The sequence below is a fragment of the Pristiophorus japonicus genome, chromosome 3, assembly GCF_044704955.1.
Source record: "Pristiophorus japonicus isolate sPriJap1 chromosome 3, sPriJap1.hap1, whole genome shotgun sequence".
Classification (NCBI taxonomy): domain Eukaryota; kingdom Metazoa; phylum Chordata; class Chondrichthyes; family Pristiophoridae; genus Pristiophorus; species Pristiophorus japonicus.
The window spans coordinates 204,354,226-204,381,364 of NC_091979.1; the positions used below are offsets into that span (position 1 = coordinate 204,354,226).

The 27,139-nt window shown below is 43.4% G+C and overlaps 1 protein-coding gene across 2 annotated transcripts in view; it reads left to right on the top strand.

Moving 5' to 3' along the window:
- Positions 1 to 27,139, top strand: part of bard1 (BRCA1 associated RING domain 1) — a 228,838-nt gene that overhangs the window by 35,099 nt on the left and 166,600 nt on the right. For both annotated transcript variants that reach the window (XM_070876214.1, XM_070876215.1), the window contains exons 4-5: positions 9,840 to 10,870; positions 21,582 to 21,662. In XM_070876214.1, the coding sequence (XP_070732315.1) occupies positions 9,840 to 10,870; positions 21,582 to 21,662 (1,112 nt within the window). The remainder of the gene's footprint in view (positions 1 to 9,839; positions 10,871 to 21,581; positions 21,663 to 27,139) is intronic.

Consider the following 27,139-nt stretch of genomic DNA (forward strand, 5'->3'; position numbering starts at 1 on the left):
AGAGGAGGACAAAGGGTTTGATTAGGGCAGGGAAAATATAGTATGAGAGGAAGCTTGCAGGGAACATTAAGACGGACTGCAAAAGCTTCGATAGATATGTGAAGAGAAAAAGGTTCGTAAAGACAAACGTAGGTCCCCTGCAGTCAGAATCAGGGGAAGTCATAACGGGGAACAAAGAAATGGCAGACCAATTGAACAAATACTTTGGTTCAGTAATCACTAAGGAGGACACAAACAACCTTCCGGATATAAAAGGGGTCAGAGGGTCTAGTAAGAAGGAGGAACTGAGGGAAATCCTTATTAGTTGGGAAATTGTGTTGGGGAAATTGATGGGATTGAAGGCTGACAAATCCCCAGGGCCTGATAGTCTGCATCCCAGAGTACTTTAGGAGGTGGCCTTGGAAATAGCGGATGCATTGACAGTCATTTTCCAACATTCCATGGACTCTGGCTACTCTCCACTCCATAGGAACTGATCCAATGCTTCCCTCCTTTTTTAAAAAGTGGGGTTGAGAGAAAACAGAATTATAGACTAGTCAGCCTGACATCGGTAATGGGTAAAATGATGGAATCAATTATTAAGGATGTCATAGCAGTGCATTTGGAAAGAGGTAATATGATAGGTCCAAGTCAGCATGGATTTGTGAAAGAGAAATCATGCTTGACAAATCTTCTGGAATTTTTTGAGGATGTTTCCAATAGAGTGGACAAGGGAGAACCAGTTAATGTGGTGTATTTGGACTTTCAGAAGGCTTTTGACAAGGTCCCACACAAGAGATTAATGTGCAAAGTTAAAGCACATGGGATTGGGGGTAGTGTGCTGAAGTGGATTGAGAACTGGTTGTCAGACAGGAAGCAAAGAGTAGGAGTAAATGGGCACTTTTCAGAATGGCAGGCAGTGACTAATGGGGTACTGCAAGGTTCTGTACATTAATGATTTAGACGAGGGGATTAAATGTAGTATCTCCAAATTTGCGGATGACACTAAGTTGGGTGGCAGTGTGAGCTGCGAGGAGGATGCTTTGAGGCTGCAGAGTGACTTGGATAGGTTCGGTGAGTGGGCAAATGCATGGCAGATGAAGTATAATGTGGATAAATGTGAGGTTATCCACTTTGGTGGTAAAAACAGAGAGACAGACTACTATCTGAATGGTGACAGATTAGGAAAAGGGGAGGTGCAAAGAGACCTGGGTGTCATGGTACATCAGTCATTGAAGGTTGGCATGCAGGTACAGCAGGCGGTAAAGAAAGCAAATGGCATGTTGGCCTTCATAGCGAGGGGATTTGAGCACAGGGGCAGGAAGGTGTTACTACAGTTGTACAGGGCCTTGGTGAGGCCATACCTGGAGTATTGTGCACAGTTTTGGTCTCCTAACTTCAGGAAGGACATTCTTGCTATTGAGAGGGTGCAGCGAAGGTTCACCAGACTGATTCCCGGGATGGCGGGACTGACATATCAAGAAAGACTGGATCAACTGGACTTGTATTCACTGGAGTTCAGAAGAATGAGAGGGGATCTCATAGAAACGTTTAAAATTCTGACGGGTTTAGACAGGTTAGATGCAGGAAGAATGTTCCCGATGTTGGGGAAGTCCAGAACCAGGGGTAAGCCATTTAGGACCGAGATGAGGAGAAACTTCTTCACCCAGAGAGTGGTGAACCTGTGGAATTCTCTACCACAGAAAGTTGTTGAGGCCAATTCACTAAATATATTGAAAAAGGAGTTAGATGAAGTCCTTACTACTCGGGGGATCAAGGGGTATGGCGAGAAAGCAGGAATGGGGTACTGAAGTTGCATGTTCAGCCATGAACTCATTGAATGGCGGGGCAGGCTCGAAGGGCCGAATGGCCTACTCCTGCACCTATGTTTCTATGTTTCTATGTCTTCAGGGCAGTTAAGATATTAACTTCGCTTTAATCAAAATCATTTGTCTCATCGTATAAATGCCTCCTTGTGTGTTTGAAGATAAATGATAATTGAGGGTCACTGAACATGATCCAACACTGCAGACACAGAATTTTTATCCTGGGATGTAAAAAAAAGACTTGCATTTACATAGTGCCTTTCACAACCACAGTATGTCCCAAAGTGCTTTACAGCCAATGAAGTACTTTTGGAGTGCAGTCACTCTTATAATGCAGGAAATGCGGCAGCCAATTTGCGCTCAGCAAACTGCCATAAACAGCAATGTGCTACATTCTGTGGCTTTGATTATTGTACTGTTGTAGTATCGTGCTGCATTTCTGCTACTGTTTCTTTTGCCTGTAAATAAGTCTCATTTAGTAGGTTTAGTCTGTTCTCTTTGTCCCAATAATTTCGAATGTATTGGCCATCCCACATATTCTTCTTCAAGTGGTTTATTCTGATCAGGGGTTAATTGTTAAATCTGTGCATGGGGTGATAAAGGATCCAAGTTTAATTTCATAAAGGCCATGCTCTAATTATGGAACAGTAATAAATGTGAATGTTGAGTTGGGGAGGAAAGCCTGAAGAGTAGCAGGTTATAACTATCTTATTAACTATCTTCATTGTTTCTCCTGCTGTTGTTGGATGTGCTGCTGCCAAGCATCCAATTGGCTGTGTAATGTCAGACACTCCGCTTCACCTGAAGAGAATTCGTTGCGAGCCATGATGGCCATTTTGTTACATTTTTCATTCTTGTTCTGTGACTTAAAAAAAAAAGTGCTCAACATGTCAGAAAAGGCAGCAAGGGGGGAAATTCTGAAGGTATAGGTAAATTCCTTGGTCGGTTTCCACAGCAGCGAAATTGCAGAGCTCTCAGGGCCATGGAAATACTGCAAATCTTTCTAGTGTTGCTGCGGTGGTGGAGGTTGTCTAATTTGTCAGACAAACAAATTTGAGCTATAAAATATTTCCTTTCCACAAAATAAAGTAAAGAGAAAATTGAAGATAGTCTAGCTTGTAATACAGAGCTCTTGGGAAGCTGTGTGAATCAAGATAATTAGGATTGGTGCTGAGCTATTGCACTGACTTAATGCTACAGCTACAGAACAGTTTATTTTATTTTTAAAGAGTCTGCCACAGAGCTCTTTCTAGAAGTGCAACTTGGTTTCTACCATTTTCATTTGATTCCATTATCTTTGCTGCTTTCGAACTAGCAGGAATTGCACACTCCGAGATTGGTTTATTTGCCAGACCCTGATTGAAGGCTAAAATTTGATTCCTGCAACGTGTTCTGTTTCACACAACACGCGCCTACATTTCTGTACAGATGAACACGCAGCAGTTTTCGGCAATTGATTGTGCTGTAGCAGCAAAATGCAAATGTGCACAATCCCACTTATGGTTGTTCAGCACAGGCTTCAAGCTCCTTATGCACGGAGTACATCTTTTACATCTGTTTGCAGAATTGCAGAAAGAATAAATATAGCATTTGAACATAAGAACATAAGAAATAGGACCAGGAGTAGGCTATACGGCCCCTTGAGCCTGCTCCGCCATTTAATACGATCATGGCTGATCTGATCATGGACTCGGGTCCACTTCCCTGCCCGCTCTCCATTACCCCTTATTCCCTTATCGTTTAAGAAACTGTCTTTCTGTCTTAAATTTATTCAATGTCCCAGCTTCCAAGCTCCCTGAGGCAGCAAATTCCACAGATCCACAACCCTCAGAGAAGAAATTTCTCCTCATCTCAGTATTAAATGGCCGCCCCTTATTCGAAGATTATGCTCTCTAGTTCTAGTCTCCCCTATCAGTGGAAACATCCTCTCTGCATCCACCCTGTCAAGCCCCCTCATAATCTTATATGTTTTGATAAGATTACCTCTCATTTTTCTGAATTCCAATGAGTAGAGGCCCAACCTGCTCAACCTTTCCTCATGAGTCAACCCCCTCATCTCCGGAATCAACCTTGTAAAACTTCTCTGAACTGCCTCCAAAGCAAGTATATCCTTTCGTAAATATGGAAACCAAAACTGCACGCAGTGTTCCAGGTGTGGCCTCACCAATACCTTATATAGCTGTAGCAAGACTTCCCTGCTTTTATACTCCATCCCCTTTGCAATAAAGGCCAAGATTCCATTGGCCTTCCTGATCACTTGCTATACCTGCTTACTTTTGTGTTTCATGCACAAGTACCCCCAGGTCCCGCTGTACTGCAGCACTTTGCAATTTTTCTCCATTTAAATAATAACTTGCTTTTTTATTTTTTTCTGCCAAGTGCATGACCTCACACTTTCCAACATTATATTCCATCTGCCAAATTTTTGCCCACTCACTTAGCCTGTCTATGCTCTTTTGCAGATTTTTTGTGTCCTCCTCACATATTGCTTTTTCTCCCATCTTTGAATCAACAGCAAACTTAGCTACGTTACACTCGGTCCCTTCCATCAAGTCGTTAATATAGATTGTAAATAGTTGGAGTCCCATTACTGATCCCTGCGGCACTCCACTGGTTACTGATTGCCAACCAGAGAATGAACTCTTTATCCCTACTCGCTGTTTTCTGTTCGTTAGCAAATCCTCTATCCATGCTAATATATTACCCCCAACCCTGTGAACTTTTGTGCAGTAACCTTTTATGTGGCACCTTGTCAAATGCCTTCTGGAAGTCCAAATACACCACATCCACTGGTTCCCCTTTATCCACCCTGTTTGTTACATCCTCAAAGAATTCTAGCAAATTGGTCAAACATGACTTTCCCTTCATAAATCTATGCTGACTCTGCCTGACCGAATTTAGTGATAAGCTGCATGATTACCAAGGTAATTCCCACTGTTACTGTGCTGTTGTTCTCGGGTGTTGCTGCGGGTTTTGACAGCGTAGCTTATCATGCCGTGATTCTAAAGTTGGAATCTTGTGGTTGCTCTTGAGTGCAGTGGTAAAGTTGTGGAATTAGTAAATCCTTTTTTTGGATGAGACATTAAACCTAGATCCAGTCTGCCCTCTTGAGTGGATCTGATACACCCATGGCACTATTTTGAAGAAGAGCAGGCAGTTCTCCCAGGTGCCATGGCTGATGTTTATCCTTCAAACCAATATCACAAAAAAAAAAAATTGTGGTCATTATCTTTGCTGTTTGTGGGAGCTTACTGTGCGCAAATTGACAGCAGTGTTTCTCTGCATTACAACAGTGACTACATCTCAAAAGTACTTAATTGCCAGTAAAGTGCTTTGTGGTTGTGAAAGGCATTGTATAAATGCAAGTTCTAACTTTTTAAATGGAATGATTACATTTGTTGCCTGTTCAAATTGGAATTGAACAGGCTAGCAGTTGCGGGACTAAATTGTGGATACAGAAAGGGGCAAAAATTCAGATGGGGGTTCTTGCGGCTTGGCACTATCAGTGATCGTTGCCCAGGGACATTGGGTGCGATGGAGCTTAGATGTGATTGATTAAACACCTTGGGACGCTTTATTTCATTTAAGGCACTACATAAATGTAAGTTGCTGTTGTAATGCTGCTTGTGCTTGTACACCCTACGAGCATTCATGATTGGCTCACATATGAAGATTAACGGCCACGGCAAGGTCCAAGAGGGCTTCGGGCCCCAGTGTAACATCCCCTGGGCGTGTGCCTGTCTTTTGGAGAGAAAACAAATTGTAACTGAAATTATATTAACACTACCATGACTTGAATTTCTTTCATTGTGGGTGGTTCAATGAAGGTTAAGTTAAAAGCTAATTGCTAAGTCACTGCTAAACAAACTGCACACATACAGAACCCTCAAAAACATGCCTGTTTGTGTTGCTTTCTCAGTTTAATGAAATCTATAGCTTGCCATCTCAAAGTATGAACAGCAAGGAAGTTTGCACAAATCTGTCCAGTTCATAGAACATAGGTGCGGAGTAGGCCATTCGGCCCTTCGAGCCTGTACTGTCATTCAATAAGATTGCTGATCATTCTCTCAGTACCCCTTTCCAGCTTTCTCTCCAAATCCCTTGATCTCCTTAACCGTAAAGGCCATAATCTAACTCCCTCTTGAATATATCCAATGAACTGACATCAACAACTCTCTGCGGCAGGGAATTCCACAGGTTAACAACTCTCTGAGTGAAGAAGTTTCTCCTCATCTCAGTCCTAAATGGCCTGCCCCTTATCCTAAGCCTGGTTCTGTACTTTCCCAACATCGGGAACATTCTTCCCACATCTAACCTGTCCAGTTCCGTCAGAATCTTATACGTTTCTATGAGATCCCCTCTCATCCTTCTAAATTCCAGTGAATAAAGGCCCAGTTAATCCAGTCTCTCCTCATATGACAGTCCAGCCATCCCTGGAATCAGTCTGGTGAACTTTCGCTGCACTCCCTCAATAGCAAGAACGTCCTTCCTCCGATTAGGAGACCAAAACTGAACACGATATTCCAGGTGAGGCCTCACCAAGACCCTGTACAACTGCAGTAAGATCTCCCTGCTCCTATACTCAAATCCCCTAGCTATGAAGGCAACATACCATTTGCCTTCTTCACCACCTGCTGTACCTGCATGCCCACTTTCAGTGACTAATTAATGAACCATGACACCCAGGTCTCATTGCACCTTTCCCTTTTCCTAATCTTCCGCCATTCAGATAATCTGCCTTCGTGTTTTTGCCCCCAAAATGGATAACCTCACATTTATCCACATTATACTTCATCTGCCATGCATTTGCCCACTCACCAAACCTGTCCAAGTCACCCTGCAGCCTCTTAACGTCCTCCTCACAGCTCACACCGCCACCCAGTTTCGTGTCATCCGCAAACTTGTAGATATTACACTCCATTCCTTCATCTAAATCGTTAATGTACATTGTAACCTTTTCTGGCAATACAGTAGCTGGACTGACCTAGATCAAAATGGCCTGAACGCATATTTGTGCAGCAGCATCGAGCTTCTGACACCTGCACCCATGGCATAATTTTTAAAAATTGCACAGCAGTATTATGAATAGAAGCAAAGGCTCTGCTATATTCAGTTCATTGCTTGTATTGCAGCAGGTTCTTGATTGAGTAGGAAATGATAACTTTGTCAGGTAGCGGCTGGACAGAGAAATGTTGGTTTAATACAGGGGACAGTTAATTGTACTCCTTTCCTTGTAGATAGGAGCAGCATGAGCAACTGGCCTCCATTCAAACCTCATTCTGTGCAATGACCTGTATTTAATTTTACCAAACGTAGAAAATAATTTCACTTCAGCTGTGCGGTCTGTCATCTTTATCTGTTTAAGAGGCTAAGCTGTTCATATTTTTTGAAAAGATCTTTTATTTGTGCTTTATTATTTAATGTGCATAATTACTGTAATTATTGCAAGTAATTAGAGGAACTTGTCTGCTCAATGCCAAGCATTCAATGCCTAGAACAATGACAAGTTGCTGGTTTAAAACAAGCCTTTCAAGATTGGGCTTTAAATATGTGGTTGAACGTTCTTCATTTGATATAAGTTGAAAGAAAATTGACTTCAGTAAAGCTTTATGCTAGTTTACTTGATATTTTTGCCTGCTTATTTGTTGAATCGTAGGTTAAATGAGACTGCTTCAATGTATTGAATGCTCATTTTCCTTCACATTGATAACAGCAAATCTTGAAGGACAGTTATAATGGGAGCAATTCAATTCTCATTCTCCCTTCACATAAAGCTTCAGAGTGCAGTGATTTTGGAAATTGTAGATACTTATCAGTTTTGAAAATGAAAGGTTGTGACCTTTCCAATTTGAGGATTTTTCTTTTGCATATCACTATATGAATCGACCCAGAACCAGTAATTTTAGTCGCAGTACACATTTACAGCATTTCTGCATGGTTTACTGAACCAGGGTATGCAAGACTTTTAAAATGTGACTCTCTAAAGGATGGCACATTAGTTTGCACCATGCTTCTTGGTAGTCCTTTTGCAATTTTTTACATTAACTTGCACTATTATTTTGAATGATTTGTGAATGTGTACCACCTGCACAACATTTAGACTCTTACTTTCCAAGGAGTATGTGGCCTCCTTATTTCTTATTGAAGTGATTGGGAGACTAAAAGCTTGACATGGAATGTGATGGCAATAGAATAGTCTCTTTACACTTCAACTGGGATGAGTTAATGCACCAAATGCCATTTTCTGTTTCTTTCTCATAAGAGGCAATTACTTAAGCCTATGAAAGTTTTCTAGTGGTGAAGCAAGACTAAAATAGCCAAAAACCAAAGAGAAGGGTTAAACTAGTTAACGAGAAACAAGAGGACAAGGGTAGACACAGAGGAAATTAACTGTTAACAAATAAACTGTTAGAAAAAAACAAAACGAGGAAATAAGGAGTGTTATTCACCCCATCACGTGTGGCAAGTTTCCACACAATATCCACTCCGATTGAAAAAGAAAGACTGAGGAGTCGGGCCCCAAAATAGACTCTGGAAAGTGTTTTGTAGTGAAACTGGACTGTTCATTCAAGCCATCAGCAAATTGGAAAGCTTGTATGTTGTGAGGTGAATGCTATATATTCAGCTGTATATGGATACTGGGCCAAAAGTTGATATTAAGTCTATCTAAGCCTGTATTGGGATCATGTAGCATATTTAGTTTTGACTCCCATACCTTATTGGAATGTGAAATAGAGCAGATTGGTGATTCCTGGACATAATCACTGTCTTTATGTTGGTGTTTCGGTTGTGTCCTCTTGGGAAAAGGTAATTGAGAGATATAATTTGAATACTTAAAATTATGGAATACATGGTTATTTTTGATAAATTTGGAGTGTGGGACATTGGGCCAAAAATTGTGGTCGGAGGCTTCCTGCGGGTGGATGCCTCCGACTGAAATTTTTTGTCACGGAAGTACCTGGCGGTCCCGGAGGAATGAACACATGCACTCCGAGGCTTAGCTGCGCAGCCCAGCGCAGAGGCCCATGTATTTCAGGAGCGTATGCCTATCCTGGGATCACGTGGGCTTGGACCACCAATCACAATGTAGTATTCTCATTGATAGTAATGGGAACTATCAATGAGAATATCCCTAAAATCAAATAAAAGACAAACCTAAATAAAAAAAAAACTTCATGTTTTAAAAATTAATAGAAATTAAATGTTAAAAGAAAAAATTAGTTTTTTGAAATTAAAAAAAAAATGTTTAAGTGTTAAAAAATATAAAAAATATAAAAATAATAATAGTGTTCAAACCTTCATACAGGGTTTTTAATATAAAAATAAATAATATTTATTTTTTCTATCTATTAAAACTCTTGCATTGGTAAAATCAGGCCTTACACCTGCTTTTTCTAGGCATAAGAGTTTGAAGGACATTCGCTGGGCAAGAGTTGGGAAAATAGAACTCTCCACGCGGGGAGGCCCTTTACCTTTGCGTGCGATCTGTCAAAAGACATCTTAACTGCCGGGTTCAGGCACATGTGCTTCTCGCGCCGAATCCTGGAATTTGCGGGGCCTCTTCGGGCGAGTGTGCACATCATCCGCAGCAGAAGCAGCCATAACTTCAGGGCCAATACCTTGAATTTGGTTTTCTCAGGCCTTGGGTTTAGGCCTAGAGTGAAGAGGCCAGATAATTCACACAATTCCATCTTTAGATTGTCCAGTTGGATGTCTGAAATAGATTTGGGGCTAGAATTGGAATGACTAATTGGAAATCTGGGTTCTGGGGCATTGCAAAGGGAGGGAAGGTGGCGGAGTCCTGGAAAAGTGGTCCCTGACATTTTATTGACTGACCTTGATTCTGGGAACAGGGGATTCTGCAATGCAAAGGGCAGGAAAATGGGAGCTTTGTGGACAAAAGGTTAAGGAAAGTTGGCCCTATACTTGCTTCTGATGTACTGTGTACTTATTGAAAGTGTCTCCACATGCAAAGTATTTAACAAAGTTTTTTTTATAATCATTTTCTGATTCCTGTTACTTTGTTTATTTTAGCTGCTAAAAGTAATCCAACTACACCAGAAATCAGTCCTAAAAGAGTAACTGGTAAAAAGTGGCAAATGAGAACATGGTTCAGTCCACGCAGTCGAAAATTGAGGTGCAACCTGGATATTAACGCTTTTAAAAAGAATCGGAACATGAATCAAAGCTCTGATTTAAATGAATCATCACCTTCTGTGTTTGAATTCATATCGTCACCATCTTCTTCACGTGGCTCTCCAAAGAAGAAACCTCCAGCCAAGTCAAAACAGACAGTGAGGAAAAGATTGGCTAATGCCAATAAGGTTTGGGGTTTCAGAAAGAGAACAAGCAAGAAAATGGAGAGAGAAAATGACAGCCCAGGAAAAATGGATCATGATAGAGTCATCTCATTTTGCAGCCAACCCATAGTCTTTAGTAGTCAGGGTCAAGCAATTTCAGGTGAGACTGCTGAAGGATCAGCCCATTCATTTACAGTTCCACTGGCCAACATTGCAATTAGCTCCAGTGTAAATACGTCTGACTATCCTTCTGAAGCATGCTCCACTGCAACAGTTTCCACCCTTGGCCAGCAAGACCAAACCTTCAAAATGAAAGGCAACATGTGTTCTATTCCTGTGCCCACAACACATTTCAATGCTAAAAGATCAAGAAAATCATCAGATTCAAGCTCCAAGACTCCCTCAAAAAAGAGCAGAAAAGAAGTACAGCTATCTTCTGCAAGTTACAAAACAAATGTGTGTGAACCAGCTAAATTAGACTCACAACAGGAATCTCCAGCTACTCCAGTACTTAAATCTGAGTCGAAAGAGAATATTAATGGGACACAAGCCGTCTCTTCAACAGAGAATAGCTTCAGTACACCATCTAGCAGGTGCAAAAGTGAGACGAAACGACGTGCAACACAGAAATCTCCTTGCACACCACTACCTATGCCCAAGAAGCAGCTGCCTGGAAATGGTGCAACAACTCCGATCTCTCCTCTTACACCCACATTGAAGAGAAATCATAAGGGTGAGACTCCACTGCACATCGCTTCCATAAAGGTATAGTACACCAACAAAAGCTGCCAGACGAGAAAAGCATTCACTTCATAATTGCTTTCTTGCATAATTGCAGATTTGAATGGATATGGCAGACAACTGGTTTAGCCATTCACTGCCAGATCAGGCTGGACCACAAAAAACTCCATCCGGTCCTGCTCTCATCTACTAAAACTGCTCATTATTCCAGGATCATTCTGGAATGCAAAGATAGCCCTCAGCTTCTTTTCTCTTACCACTAACCATCTTCTAAAACCCCTCTCCCCTGTCTCTTCCACCCTCACCTCCACCAACAAGTGCGAGAAGCTCATGGAATTCTTTGTCTCTAAGATTGAGACCATCCAGTCAGTTGCCTCTGCCACTTGCCTTCCTTGCCCTAGCCCACCAGGCCAAATTTCCTCTAAGGTTTCCCCCTGCTCTAACTCTGAACCCGCATCTTTTGCCAGTTTCTCTCCGATCGCCCCATATGCCCTCTCTGAGCTCACCTTGTCCACGAGATCCTGCTCCTTCAACCCTATTCCCACCAAACTGCTGACCACCCAACTTCATTTTCTGGCTCCAATGTTAGCTGGTATTGTTAACGGTTCTCTCCTCGGATACTGTCCCCCTCTCCTTCATCACCCACCTTCACAAAAAAAAACTTTTGCCCCCTCCGTCCTTGTAAACTATTGACCCATCACCAACCTCCCTTTCCTCTCCAAAGTCCTTAAAAGTGTTGTCGCCTCCCAAATCCGTGCCCATTTTTCCTGGAATTCCATGTTTGAATCCCTCCAATCAGGTTTCCTGCCCTGCCACAGTACCGAAACGGCTCTCATCAAAGTCACAAATAACCTCTTTTGTGACTAACAAAGGTAAACTGTCCCTTCTCGTCCTTCTTGACTTGTCTGCAGCCTATGACACAACTGACCACTCTATACTCCTCCAACGCCTCTCTATTGTCCAGCTGGATGGGACTGCACTCGCCTGGTTCAATTTTTATCTATCTAATCACAACCAGAGAATCACCTGCAATGGCTTCCTTTCCCGTCCCGCATCGTTGCCTCTGGTGTTCCATAAGGATCTATCCTTGGGGCCCCCTCCTGTTTCTCATCAACATGTTGCCCCTTGGCAATATCATCCAAAAACATGGCGTCAATTTACACCTGTTGCCTCCCTGGTGCAAGAGTCAAGGATGTCTCAGAGCAGCTGCAGGGCATTTTGGAGGGGGAGGGTGAGCAACCAGTTGTTGTGGTGCATATAGGTATCAATGATATAGGTAAAAAGCCGGATGAGGTCCTACAAGCTGAATTTAGGGAGCTAGGAGTTAAATTAAAACGTAGGACCTCAAAGGTAGTAATCTCAGGATTGCTACCAGTGCCACATGCTAGTCAGAGTAGAAATAGCAGGATAGTTAAGATGAATACGTGGCTTGAGGAATGGTGCAAGAGGGAGGAATTCAAAATTCTGGAACATTGCAACCGGTTGTGTGGAGGTGGGATCAGTACAAACTGGACCGTCTGCACCTGGGCAGAACTGGAACCAATGTCCTAGGGGGGGAGTGTTTGCTAGTGTTGTTCGGGAGGATTTAAACTAATATGGCAGGGGGATGGGAACCTATGCAGGGAGACAGAGGGAAGTAAAATGGGGTCAGAAGCAAAAGGTATAAAAGAGAAAAGTAAAAGTGGAGGGCAGAAAAATCAAAGGCAAAAATCAAAAAGGGCCACATTACAACATAATTCGAAAAGGACAAAGAGTGTTAAGAAAACAAGCCTGAAGGGTCCGTGTCTCAATGCAAGGAGCATTCGTAATAAGGAGAATTAATTAACTGCGCAGATAGCTGTTAAAAGATATGATGTAATTGGGATTACGGAGACATGGCTCCAGGGTGATCAAGGCTGGGAACTCGACATCCAAAGGTATTCAATATTTAGGAAAGATAGACTGAAAGGAAAAGAAGGTGGGATAGCATTGCTGTTTAGAGGAGATTAACGCAATAGTAAGGAAGGACATTAGCGTGGATGAGGTGGAATCTGTATGGGTAGAGCTGCGGAACGCCAAAGGACAAAACGCTAGTGGGAGTTGTGTACAGACCACCAAACAGTCATAGTGAGGTTGGGGATGGCATCAAACAGGAAATTAGGGATGTGTGCAATAAAGGCACAGCAGTCATCATGGGTGACTTTAATCTGCATATAGATTGGGCTAAACAAACTGGTAGTGATATGGTGGAGGAGGATTTCCTGGAGTGTATAAGGGATGGTTTTCTGGACCAATGTGTTGAGGAACCAACAAGAGAGCTGGCCATGCTAGACTGGGTGTTGTGTAATGAGAGAGGATTAATTAGCAATCTTGTGCGAGGCCCCTTGGGGAAGAGTGACCATAATATGGAAGAATTCTTATTAAGAATGAGAGTGACACAGTTAATTCAGAGACTCGGGTCCTGAACTTAAGGAAAGATAACTTCGATGGTATGAGACGTGAATTGGCTAGAATAGACTGGCGAATGATACTTAAAGGGTTGACGGTGGATAGACAATGGCAGGCATTTAAAGATCACATGGATGAACTTCCAACAATTGTACATCCCTGTCAGGCGTTAAAAAAAAAACGGGGAAGGTGGCTCAACCGTGGCTTATAAGGGAAATTAAGGATAGTGTTAAATCCAAGGAAGATGCATATAATAAATTGGCCAAAAAAAGCAGCAAACCTGAGGACTGGGAGAAATTTAGAATTCAGCAGAGGAGGACAAAGGGTTTAATTAGGAGGGGGAAAATAGAGTATGAGAGTAAGCTTGCAGGGATCATAAAAATTGACTTGCAAAAGCTTCTACAGATATGTGAAGAGAAAAAGATTAGTGAAGACAAATGTAGGCCCTTACAGTCAGAATCAGGTGAATTTATAATGGGGAGCAAAAAAGTGGCAGACGATTTCAACAATTACTTTGGTTCTGTCTTCACTAACGAAGACACAAATAACCTTCTGGAAATACTAGGGGACCGAGGGTCTAGCGAGAAGGAGGAATTAAAGGAAATCCTTATTAGTCAGCAAATTGTGTTAGGAAAATTGATGGGATTGAAGGCCAATAAATTCCCAGGGACTAATGGTCTGCATTTGAGAGTACTTAAGGAACTGGCCCTAGAAATGGTGGATGCATTGGTGGTCATTTTCCAAGATTCTATAGACTCTCTCAATTCCTATGGACTGGAGGGTAGCTAATGTAATCACACTTTTTAAAAAAGGAGGGAGAGAGAAAACAGGGAATTATAGACTGGTCAGCCTGACATCGGTGGTCGGGAAAATGTTGGAATCAATTATTAAAGATGTAATAGCAGCGCATTTGGAAAGCAGTGACAGGATCGGTCCAAGTCAGCATGGATTTATGAAAGGGAAATCATGCTTGACAAATCTTCTCGAATTTTTTGAGGATGTAACTAGTAGAGCGGACAAGGGGGAGCCAATGGATGTGGTGTATTTAGACTTTCAAAAGGCTTTTGATAAGGTCCCACACACGAGATTAGTTTGCAAAATTAAAGCACATGTTTTGGGGGTAATGTATCGCCGTGGATAGAGAACTGGTTGGCAGACAAGAAGCAAAGAGTAGGAATAAACGGGTACTTTTCAGAATGGCAGGCAGTGACCAGTAGGGTACCGCAGGGCCCAGTGCTGGGACCTCAGCTATTTACAATGTACCGCAAGGTTCAGTGCTGGGACCCCAGCTATTTACAATGTACCGCAAGGTTCAGTGCTGGGACCCCAGCTATTTACAATGTACCGCAAGGTTCAGTGCTGGGACCCCAGCTATTTACAATATACATTAATAATTTAGATGAAGGAATTGAATGTAATATTTCCAAGTTTGCAGATGACACTAAGCTGTGTGGCAGTGTGAGCTGTGAGGAGGATGCTAAGAGGCTGCAGGGTGATTTGGACAGGTTAGGTGCGTGGGCAAATACATGGCAGATGCGGTATAATGTAGATAACTGAGGTTATCCACTTTGGTGGTAAAAACAGGAAGGCAGATTATTATCTAAATGGTGACAGATTAGTAAAAGGGGAGGTGCAATGAGACCTGGGTGTCATGGTACATCAGTCATTGAAAGTTGGCATACAGGTACAGCAGGTGATGAAGAAGGCAAATGGCATGTTGGCCGCCATAGCGAGAGAATTTGAGTATAGGAGCAGGAAGGTCTTACTACAGTTGTACAGGGCCTTGGTGAGGCCACACCTTGAATATTGTGTACAGTTTTAGTCTCCTAATCTGAGGAAGTACATTCTTGCTATTGAGGGAGTGCAGCGAAGGTTCACCAGACAGATGACAGGACTGACATGAAGAAAGACTGGGTCGACTAGGCTTATATTCACTGGAATTTAGAAGAATGAGAGGGGATCTCATAGAAACAAAAAAAATTCTGACTGGATTGGACAGGTTAGATGCAGGAAGAATGTTCCCGATGTTGGGAAAGTCCAGAACCAGGGGTCACAGTCTAAGGATAAAGGGGTAAGCCATTTAGGACCGAGATGAGGAGAAACTTCTTCACTTCGAGAATTGTGAGCATGTGGAATTCTCTACCACAGAAAGTTGTTGAGGCCAGCTCGTTCGATATATTCAAAAGGGAGTTAGATGTGGCCGTTACGGCTAAAGGGATCAGGAGGTATGGAGAGAAGGCGGGAGTGGGGTACTGAAGTTGCATGATCAGGCATGATCATCTTGAATGGTGGTGCAGGCTCGAAGGCCTGAATGGCCTATTTTCTATGTTTCTATGTACGCTGACGACACCAAGCTCTACCTCGCTACCACTTCCCTCGACCTCTCCACTGTCTAAATTGTCGGACTGCTTGACTGACATCCAGTACTGAATGAGCAGACATGTCCTCCAATTCAATATTGGGAAGACTGAAGTCCCTGCCATAAAATCCAGTTACTAGCCACCGATCCATTCCTCTCTCTCTCTCATCTGTCTGAGACTGAACCAGACTGTTCGCAACCTAGGTGTCATATTTGACTCTGAAATATCTGCCCGTTCCTTAGCTCATCTGCTGCTGAAACCCTCATCCATGCCTTTGTTACCTCGAGACTTGACTACGACAACGCACTCCTGGCTGGTCTCTCACATGGCCTCCGGAGTCAATATTGAAAACTCCCATGGCCACTCCCTCCTGACTGTATACCACTGAGCCGCCATCTTGGGTGGGTCTGTCCTGCCAGTGGGACAGGACATACTCTGGGATGGTGATTCAGGAGTCTGGGGCATTGGCTGAAAGGTAAGATTCTGTGAGTATGAATCTCAGGCGGTTGCTTGACTAGTCTGTGGGATAGATCTCCCAATTTTGGCACAAGTCCCAGATGTTAGTGAGGAGGATTTTGCAGGGTCGAATGGGCTGGGTGTGCTGCTGTTGTGTCTGGCAGGTGCCGAGGTCGATGCTGGGTGGTCCACCAGGTTTTATTGTTAGTGTTTGGTAGCAGCTTGGTACAACTGAGCGCTTGCTCGGCCATTTCAGAGGGCACTTACGAGTCAACCACATTGCTGTAGGCTAGACCGGGTAAGGACGGCAGGTTTCCTTCCCTAAAGGACATTAGTTGGGTTTTTATGACAATCTAATAGTTTCCTGGTCACCATTACTGATATTAGATTTTTATTCCAAATATATTTAATTAACTGAATTTAAATTCCCTAACTACCTTAAAAAGAATGCTAAATTCTTTACACAAAGCTGATAAAATGAATTATCTGTTAGTGTAGAGCATTTATCAATTGCATCCTAATAATGAGCTCCAGAAATGTGAAAGAAGTTGTACTTTCAAGAAAGCAACTGTATTTATGCACTGCAATTGGAAAGTATTGCTGATTACATAACCTGCAGTGTCAACAGATACCAATATATGTCAAATTGGCCCTCACTTCTCATATTTTATGTTTCTATATGTTGGGAAACAAATCCTTATTTATGTACCGATCAATATCATTTCACCAGTTAGACTGACATGTGTTCAACTTGTAGTGATGTGCTCTCAGACACCTACATTCCCTGCCATTTCCAGTCTCTCAAAGCCTTTGACATTGCGCTGTTCACAGTTAGCATCTTTTTTGAGAGTATGGAGCGTACTCTCTCGATTTCCCTCTTGCAGCACATTAACAAACTAACAATTGTTCCATCTTTTTATAATGGGTATATATGTAAATATAAAGGTATATATGGAGCACAAGTCCTGTTTACTTCCCCCTCCCATCCTGAGTACACTTTGAAACGTTATTAATAGTTGACGGTTGTTAAATGATTGTACAAAAATTCAAAATATATTGCCCTATGGAACAAATAATAAAGTTATAACCTGTAATCACAGCTAGGATGTATGGTGTTTGCATTTGTTTTTATTAAGATGTGAACGGTTGTGTTTCAGACTGGAGTAGTGTCCCGTAGTAGTCAGCATTTGGACCACAGCTCTTTTTGATGTATATCCTTGATGTTGTCGTGGGGAAAAAGGGCATAAATGCTGGTAACACTACATTTCAGAATTTTGTAATGGTGAGGAGGGTAGAATGCAGACTGCATGAGGACTTAGACAGACTGGTGAAATGGGCAGACACCTAGCAGATGAACTTTAATGCAGAGAAGTGTGAAGTGATGTATTTTGGAAGGAAAAGCGACGAGAGGTAGTATAAGCTAAATGGTACAATTTTAAAGAGGGCGCAGGAACAGAGAGACGTGTACAAACACAAATTTTTGAAGGTGGCACAACGAGCTCAACTAAAAGCTCAAAGAATAAGGTGAAGGCAATAGTGCAGGGTAGCATTGGGGGAAACGAAAACCAGAGTGTGACAGGAAGGGACAGAATCTATAAACATATCAGAAACTGGGGCCATAGCAGGAGAAAATGGTAAGAAAACACATTTAAAAGCTCTTTATCTGAATGCACGCAGCATTCATAACAAATTAGATGAGCTGTCGGCACAAATAGTTACAAATGGGTATGATGTGATAGCCATAACAGAGATGTGGTTGCAAGGTGACCAAGACTGGGAACTAAACATTCAGGGGTACTTGACAATTCTGAAGGACAGACAGAAAGGAAAAGGAGGTGGGGTAGCTCTGTTGATAAAGGATGGAATCACTGCAATAGTGAGAAATGATATTGGCTCAAATGATCAGGATGTTGAAACAGTTTGGGTGGAGATAAGGAATAATAAGGGGAAAAAGTCTATAGGCCCCTTAACAGTAGCAACTCTGATGGTCGGAGTATAAACCAAGAAATAGTGTGGGGGGGGGGGGGGGCTTGTAAAAAGTGAACAGCAATAATCATGGATGATTTTTAACCTCCATATTGATTGGACAAATCAAATTGGTCAGGGTAGCCTTGAGGAGGAGTTCCTAGAGTGCATAAGGGAATGGGTTCCTTGAGCAGTATGTAACTGAACCAACCAGGGGGCAGGCTATCTTAGATCTGGTCCTGTGTAATGAGATTGTTTATTAATACTATCTCCTAGTAAAGGATCCCCTTGGAATGAATGATCATAGCATGGTTGAATTTCAAATTCAGATGGAGGACGAGAAAGTTGGATCGCAAACCAGCATACTAAGCTTAAACAAAGGAGACGACTTAAAGGTGTGAGGGCAGAGTTAGCTAAAGTGGTCTGGGAAAATAGATTAAAGTGTAGGACGGTTGATGAACAGTGGCCTATATTTAAGGAGATATTTCATAACTCAAGAAAAATATATTCTGGTGAGGAGGAAAGGGTGTAAAAGAAGAGAGAGCCATCCGTACTAACTAAAGAAATAAAGGATGGCATCCAGTGCAAAACAATGGCAGACAAAGTGGCCAAAAACTAGTGGGAGGACAGAAGATTGAGAAGCGTTTAAAAGCCAGCAAAGAATGACTCAAAAATGATTAAGAAAGGGAAGATAGACTATGAAAGTAAACTAACACGAAATATGAAAAAGATAGCAAGAGTATATGAAAAGGAAGAGAGTGGTTAAAGTAAATGTTGGTCCCTTAGAGGTCGAGGCCGGGGAATTAGTGATGGGGAACATGGAGATGGCAGAAACTCTGAACAAATATTTTGTATCAGTCTTTACGGTAGAGGACACTCAAAATATCCCAACAGTGGATAGTCAAGGGACTACAGGAGGTGGTACTCAGTAAGATGATGGGACTAAAGGCGGATAAATCCCCTGGACCTGATGACTTGTATCATAAGGTCTTAAGAGAAGTATCGGCAGGGATAGTGGCTGCATTGGTGAAAATTTACCAAAATTCCCTTGATTCTGGGAAGGTCCCAGCAGATTGGAAAACTGCAAATGTAACGCCCCTATTTTAAAAAAGAGGCAGACAAAAAACAGGGAACTATAGACCAGTTAGCCTAACATCTGTGGTTGGGAAAATGTTAAAGTCCATTATTAAAGAAGCAGTAGCAGGACATTTGGAAAAGCATAATTCAGTCAGGCAGAGTCAGCATGGATTTATGAAGGGGAAGTCATGTTTGACAAATTTGCTGGAATTCTTTGAGGATGTAACGAACAGGGTAGATAAAAGGGGAACCAGTGGATGTGGTATATTTGGACTTCTATAAAGCATTTGACAAGGTGCCACATAATAAGTTACTGCACAAGATAAAAGTTCACGGGGTTGGGGGTAATATATTAGCATGGATAGAGGATTGGCTAACTTACAGAAAACAGAGTCGGGATAAATGGTTCATTCTTGGGTTGGCAATCGATAACTAGTGGGGTGCCACAGGGATCAGTGCTGGGACTCCCAACTGTTTACAATCTATATTAACGACTTGGAAGAAGGGACTGAGTGTAACGTAGCCAAGTTTGCTGACGATACATTGTGTGAAGAGGACACACAACCTGCAAAATGACACAGACAGCCTAAGTGAGTGGGCAAAAATTTGGCAGATGGAGTATAATGTTGGAAAGTGTGAGGTTATGCACTTTGGCAGAAAAAAGTCGAAGAGCAAGTTATTATTTAAATGGAGAAAGATTGCAATGTGCTGTGGTACAGCGGGACCTGGGAGTCCTGGTGCATGAAACGCAAAAGGTTAGTATGCAGGTACAGCAAGTGATCAGGAAGGCCAATGGAATCTTGGCCTTTATTGCAAAGGGGATGGAGTATAAAAGCAGGGAAGTCTTGCTACAGTTATACAGGGTATTGGTGAGGCCACACATAGAATACTGCGTGCAGTTTTGTTTTCCATATTTATGAAAGGATATACTTGCTTTGGAGGCAGTTCGGAGAAGGTTCACTAGGTTGATTCTGGACATGAGGGGGTTGACTAATGAGGAAAGATTGAGTAGGTTGGGCCTCTAATTGGAATTCAGAAAAATGAGAGGTTATCTTATCGAAACGTATATGATTATGAGGGGGTTTGACAAGGTGGATGCAGAGAGGATATTTCCACTGATGTGGGAGACTCGAACTAGGGGGCATAATCTTAGAATAAGGGGCCACCCAGTTAAAAGAGATAAGGAGGAATTTCTTCTCTGAGGGTTGTAAATCTGTGGAATTCGCTGCCTCAGAGCTGTGGAAGGTGAGTTATTGAATAAATTTAAGACAGAAATAGACAGTGTCTTAACCAATAAGGGAATAAGAGCTTTTGGGGAGCGGGCAGGGAAGTGGACCCGAGTCCATGATCGGATCAGCCATGATTGTATTAAATGGCGGAGCAGGATCGAGGGGCTGTATGGCCTACTCCTGCTCCTATTTCTTATGTTCTTATGATAAAGCTTTTAAAAATGAATATGGAATCCTTGGTTTTATAAAGAGAGGCATAGAGTGCAAAACAAGGAAGTAATGCTAAACCTTTATAAATCACTGGTGAGGCCTCAGAAGAGAGTATTGTCCAGTTCTGTGTACCTCACTTTAGAACGAATGTCAAGGCCTTGGAGAGAGTGCCGAGGAGATTTACCAGAATGGTATCAAGGATGAGGAGTTTCAGTTATTTGGAGAGGCTAGAAGCTTGGATTGTTCTCCTTCGTGCAGAGAAGGGTAAAGCGAGATTTAGTAGAGATGTTCAAAAGTATGAGGGGTTTTGATAGTGATTAAGGAGAAACTTTCTGCTGGCAAGAGGGTTGGTAACTAGAGGACACAGATTTAAGGTGATTGGCAAAGAATCGGAGGGAGTTGTTATGATCTGGAATGCAGTGCCTGAAGGGGTGTTGCAAGCAGATTTACTGATGGCATTCAAAAGGTAAAAAAGGGAATTGGACGTATATTTGAACAGGAAACATTTGCAGGGGAGTGGGACTAATTGGAGCACTCTTTCAAATATACTGAGAGGCTGTTTCCCCTGGTTGGAGAATCTAGAACTAAGGGTCATAGTTTCAGCATAAGGGGACGGCTATTTAGGACTGAGATGAGGAAATATTTCCTCACTTTGGAGGGTTGTGAATCTTTGGAATTTCTGTACCCCAGAGGGCTGTAGATGCTCAGTCGTTTAGTATATAGCAGGCTCGAGGGGCCATATGGCCCACTCCTGCTCCTCATTCTTATGTTCTTGACGCAATAAAGATGAAGTAATCCAGGAGCTCGAAGCAGTGGGTAGCTTATACTGTGATGTGAAACTTTTTAATTAACACTATAGTGCTGGTAAATTATTCACTGTACATACATTACCATAATATATGTGCAGTATTATGAAATTTATTGGTGTATCGGCAAAATATGTGCAGAAACCAAGTGAGTGTGCCATATGACTTTACCTGATGCTAATCTGACAATTTTATTGTGTTATAGGGTGACATTGCAGCAGTGGAGCAGCTTTTGGAGAATGGAGCTAATCCAAACATCAAAGACAATGCAGGATGGGCACCATTGGTATGTATTTGTGATACCATATTTGCATTCTTGAAACCAGAAAGATATTTTTCATATTTCCGACATCGAATTTAAAAACACGAATGAGTTCAATTTGTAAATTAAGCGTGAGGTGTAAGTAGCCAGTCAGATGTGATCTTTGCTCACAAGGATTGCTATGGCTTGCGTACCTATGACTTACCAGTCAGCTGATCTAGGGGTGATGTTTGTATCTCACTGCAAGCCATGACGAATATTCTATTTCTATTTCACTGCATGTCAAGGAGAAATGCTTCTTCATCATCATCATCATCATCATCATCATCATCGGCAGTCCCTCGAAATCGAGGAAGACTTGCTTCCACTCTAAAAGTGAGTTCTCGGGTGACTATACAGTCCAATATGGGGATTACAGTCTCTGTCCCAGGTGGGACAGACAGTATTTGGAGGAAAGGGTGGGTGGGTGGGGAGTCTGGTGTGCCGCACGCTCCTTCTGCTGCCTGTGCTTGGTTTTTGCATGCTCTCGCCGATGAGACTCGAGGTGCTCAGTGCCCTCTCGGATGCTCTTCCTCCACTTAGGGTGGTTGTGGGCCAGGGATTCCCAGATGCCGGTGGGGATGTTGCACTTAATCAAGTAGGCTTTGAGGATGTCCTTGAAATGTTTCCTCTGCCCACCTGGGGATCGCTTGCCGTGTAGGAGTTCCGAGTAGAGCGCTTCCTTTGGACCTATGTCTTCCTTTGAAAGCGCTCTACTCGGAACTCCTACACAGCATGCGGATGATGTGGCCCAACCAATAGAGCTGGTTGAGTGTGGTCAGTGCTTCAATGCTGAAGATGTTGGCCTGATCGAGAACACTGACTTTGGTGCGTCTATCCTCCCAGTGGATTTGTAGGATCTTGCGGAGGCAGCGCTGATGGTACTTCTCCAGCACTTTGAGGTGTCTACTGTATATGGTCCACGTCTCTGAGTCAAACAGGAGGGCAGGTATCACTACAGCCCTGTAGACCATAAGCTTGGTGCCAGATTTGAGGTCCTGGTCTTCAAGCACACTCTTCCTCAGGCGACCGAAGGCTGCGCTGACACACTGGAGGCGGTGTTGGACTTCGTCGTTTATGTCTGCCCTTGCTGATAGTCGGCTCCCGAGGTATAGAAAATGGTCCACGTTGTCCAAGGCTGCGCTGTGGATTTTGATGACCGAGGGCGGTACTGTGTGGCGGGCTCAAGTTGGTGGAGGACCTTTGTCTTACGGATATTTAGTGTAAGGCCCATGCTTTCGTACGCCTCAGCGAAGATGTTGTCGATGGCTTGGAGTTCAGCCTCTGAATGTGCGCAGACGCAAGCGTCGTCTACATACTGTAGTTCGATGACAGAGGATGGGACCGACCTTTGATCTAGCCCGGAGGCGACGAAGGTTGAACAGGTTCTCATTGGTTCTATAGTTTAGTTCCACTCCAACGGGGTGCTTGTTGAAAGTGAGATGGAGCATTGCAGTGAGGAAGATTGAGAAGAGCGTTGGCGCGATGACACAACCCTTCTTGACCCCGGTCTGGACGTGGATTGGGTCTGTGTTGGATCCATTGGTCAGGAGAAACGCTTCAGATAGGTGGGAGCAGAAGCACAAGCGAGTTTCCCTGGATTGGAATACCTGACACAAAGCTTCAAAACCCTTAAATGAGTGAATTTGAGGCTTTGCAGCCTAGCTCAATAAGACCCACTACTGCTTCCAACTATGGAAAATGGCCGAAGTTGGAATACCTCTGTCGGGAAGTCAGTCCTGACCCCAAGTCTCCCACAAGTAATATTCATGCCAATTACATCAGAGTTGCAGTCTGCAGACATTGATGCAGCTTTCAGGGAAGAGGAGCAAAGTGTAGGTATGCAACACCAACCTAATCTTGCATTCAATGTCACGGTCGTTGTTAAATCAAAAAGGTACAGAAGGGTGGCGTATTGTTAACTGAGTCACTAGTGCGCCTAAAATTCGGGACCGAAGCAGTTCTGGATTCCGGGCTTTTCTGGACTTTAGATTTGTTTCCTGATGTCACAAATCTGGAAATACGCGAGCCCAGGTTAGGGTATTTCCAGATCTCGGAACGTCAAAGGGGGGAAGGAGGGGGATTCCTGTCGAACAGCTGTTCGGGCCTTTCGGCCCTGCCGAGGAGGATGTCGTCGGGCGGGGCCGGCCCACCAAGCAGGTTGTCGTCTGGCCGGCCCCCGCCGAGGAAGTCGTCGTTGGGCAGGGCCCTGCCAAGAAGGTTGTCGGGAGGGCCGGCCCCACCGAGGAGGTGTTCGGGCGGGCCCTGTTGAGAAGGTGTCGGTAGTTGGGCGGGTCGGCGAGGAGGCCCGAGGTAAGGGCAGCGGCGGTGGAGCGAGCGGCGGCTAGGTGAAGCCCGAGGTCGAGCAGAGGTGGGGCCCCAAGGTTCGCAGGGTCGTCTGGTCCGGATTCCGGAACATTTTAAGGATTCCGGATGACCCTGCCACTGATCGGTTCGGATTCCGCAACATTCCGGATTCCAGAACTCCGGATTCTCAACGCTGCACCTGTAGTAGGCAAGTAAGGCAAGTTTAATTTTTGTTGCATGGGATTCCATGATTTTTACGAGTATTTCTGCAGATCATATTCTGGATTTTACCTGTACTTGGAAAATAGATGTTGCACTATGTAAACTACAGCACCCCTTTGCACAGTTTAAACAAGCGCTGTAGTTTTCACACTTTGCCCAATTTGCTTTTTCAATTCACTTGCTTATTGACTCCTTCAAAACAGTCATTCGCAGAACTTTTCAAAGAGTGAGCTGTCAGTTACACACAAAATTATTGCAGTAGAAGCCTTACCATTAAATGACAAATGCATTACAAATGACATGAGAACCAGCTGTTTTCTTCAGCTTTCCTGAAGCTGTACTGTTCATGGAATCAGATATTTGGCCCCTACTTCATCTTCTGAACAGCTATTTTCCTCTCATCCAGCTTGCTTGGTAAAGTTGGGACATGTATGTTCAGAATGATGTATGATTAGCTGTGTCCAGATAACTCTCTAAACTACAGCATTCTTGTTCTTTTAGCTGTGCAATGTAATGGACAGTGGTGTTTGGAGAATTAAGTGGGAATTGGCAACAAGTCAGGAGTTGGGTGGGATGAAGGGGTGGGATGAAGTGACCAATCATGAGATTTGTGACCCACTAGTGCCAAATCCAAGTTTGGGATATTTAATCACACTTTGCAATTACATTGCTTTTCCTGCGAAAGCCCGGATCAATATTCACTGGTGTGAAGTAAGTGTTAAAAGTAATGAACACAACATAAGAATTCGGAGCAGGAGCAGGCTATTCAGCCCCTGGAGCCTGCTCCGCCATTCTGTAAGATCATGGCTGATCTTCTACCTCAACTTCTCTTTCCTGCAGTGTCCCCATATCCCTTGATTCCCTTAATATTCAAAAACAATCGATCTCTGTCTTGAATATACTCAAAGACTGAGCAGCCACAGTCCTCTGGGGTAGAGAATTCAAAGACTTGAAATGAGGAAAATTACTATATTCAAAAAAATGAATTTTGGTTTAATCCTGGCCTCAAAATTACATGAGCTGCTTCAAAAGATGATCAATTACAACAACCTGTATTTATATAGCGCCTTTAACATAGTAAAATGTCCCAAGGCACGTCACAGGAGCATTACCAAACAAAATTTGACAACGAGCCACATAAGGGAATATTAGGACCAATTTTAAGGTTTTAAGGAGCGTCTTGAAGCAGAGAGGTTTAGGAAGCGAATTCCAGAGCTTAGGGCCCCAGCGGCTAAAGGTTCTGCTGGCAATGGGGAAGCGATTAAAATTGGGGATGGGCAAGAGGCCAGAATTGGAGGAGCATAGAGATCCTGGAGGGTAGTAGGGCTGGAGGAAGTTGCAGAGATGGGGAGGGGTGAGGCCATGAAGAGATTTGAAAACAAGGATGAGAATTTTTAAATCAAGGCTTGCTTAACCAAGAGCCAATGTAGGTCAGCGAGCACAGGGGTGATGGATGAACCAGGATATGATACAAGTCAGAGTTTTAGATGAGCTGAAATTTTTGGAGGGTAGAAGCTGGGAGGCCAGCCAGGAGTGCGTTGGAATAGTCAAGTCTTGAGGTAACAATGGCATGGATGAGGGTTCTAGCAGCAGATGAGCTGAGGCAGGGCCGGAGTCGGGCGATGTTACGGAGGTAAAAATAGGTGGTCTTAGTTATGGCGCAGATATGTGGTCAGAAGCTTATCCTGGGATCAAATACAATACCATGGTTGCGAACTGTCTGGTTCAGCCTCAGAAAGTTGCCAGGTAATGATGGCGTCGATGGCTACGGTTTGTGGTAGGGACAGAAGACAATACCTACGGTCTTCCAAATATTTTGTTGGATGAAATTTCTGCTCATCCAGAACTGGATGTCGGGTAAGCTAGTGACAAGTTCGAGATCGTAGAGGGGTTGAGAGAAATGGTATTGAGATACAGCTGGGTGTCATCAGCATACATGTGGAAACTGATGCTGTGCTTTCGTATGATGTCGCCAAGGGGCAACATGTAGATGAGAAATAGGAGGGGACCAAGGATAGATCCTTGAGGAAAAACAGAGGTAATGGTGTGGAAGCAGAATCCAGTTCCAGCATAGAAACCATTGCAGGTGATTCTCTGGTTATGATTCGATACATAAGAATGAAACCAGGTGAGTGCTGATCAACCCTGATGGAGAACGGAGGAGAGGCACTTAAACAAAGCCTCCCTGTCTGGCTATACTTTCCACCCATTCCACCACCTACTCCTCTGGCAATTTCTCCTCCTTTGAACATCTCATTTTATTACACCTCTCTCACCTCATTTAAAATTCTTGTTCTCTACCGCCCACCCTAGTACCATAAAAATGTTATTACCGATATATCTTCACTGCTTTCCTCCCTCAGCCTCTGCACCGAGGCCCTCGGTGATTTCAACCTCCATCTCAATTCATCATGCTCTTTCTCCTCTGAGTTCATTATCCTCCTATCTTCCCTTGATATCTCCCTCCATGTGAACCCCTCAACCCATATTCACGGTCACCCCCTTGACCTTGCCATCTCTCGTGGCCTTGCTATTCCTACTGTGTCAATTGTAGATATGGCCATCTCTGACCACTTCCTTGTATCGCTCCCCACCCAACCCTAATTCCTTCTGTGCCCGCCCCTGGAAAAAAAACTCTGCAAACTCTCTTACAACTGCACTTATCAACTCCAGCTGTCCAGCCTTTGGCCCTCCATTCACCATGACATTTCTGCAGCTACCGATCTGCTCAACCACACCCTCACCACCACCTTTGATGTCCTAGTCCCGATTTAATATCATTACTCTCTCTCATCCTGGCCATTCCCCCGGTACGGCCCTCATCTTTGCCCCCTACAGTCCAAGGGGCTCGGACTGGGATGTGGCAGACAACTGGTTTAGCCATTCACCGTCAGAATTTGCTGGACCACATAAAGCATTATTGGATCCTACTC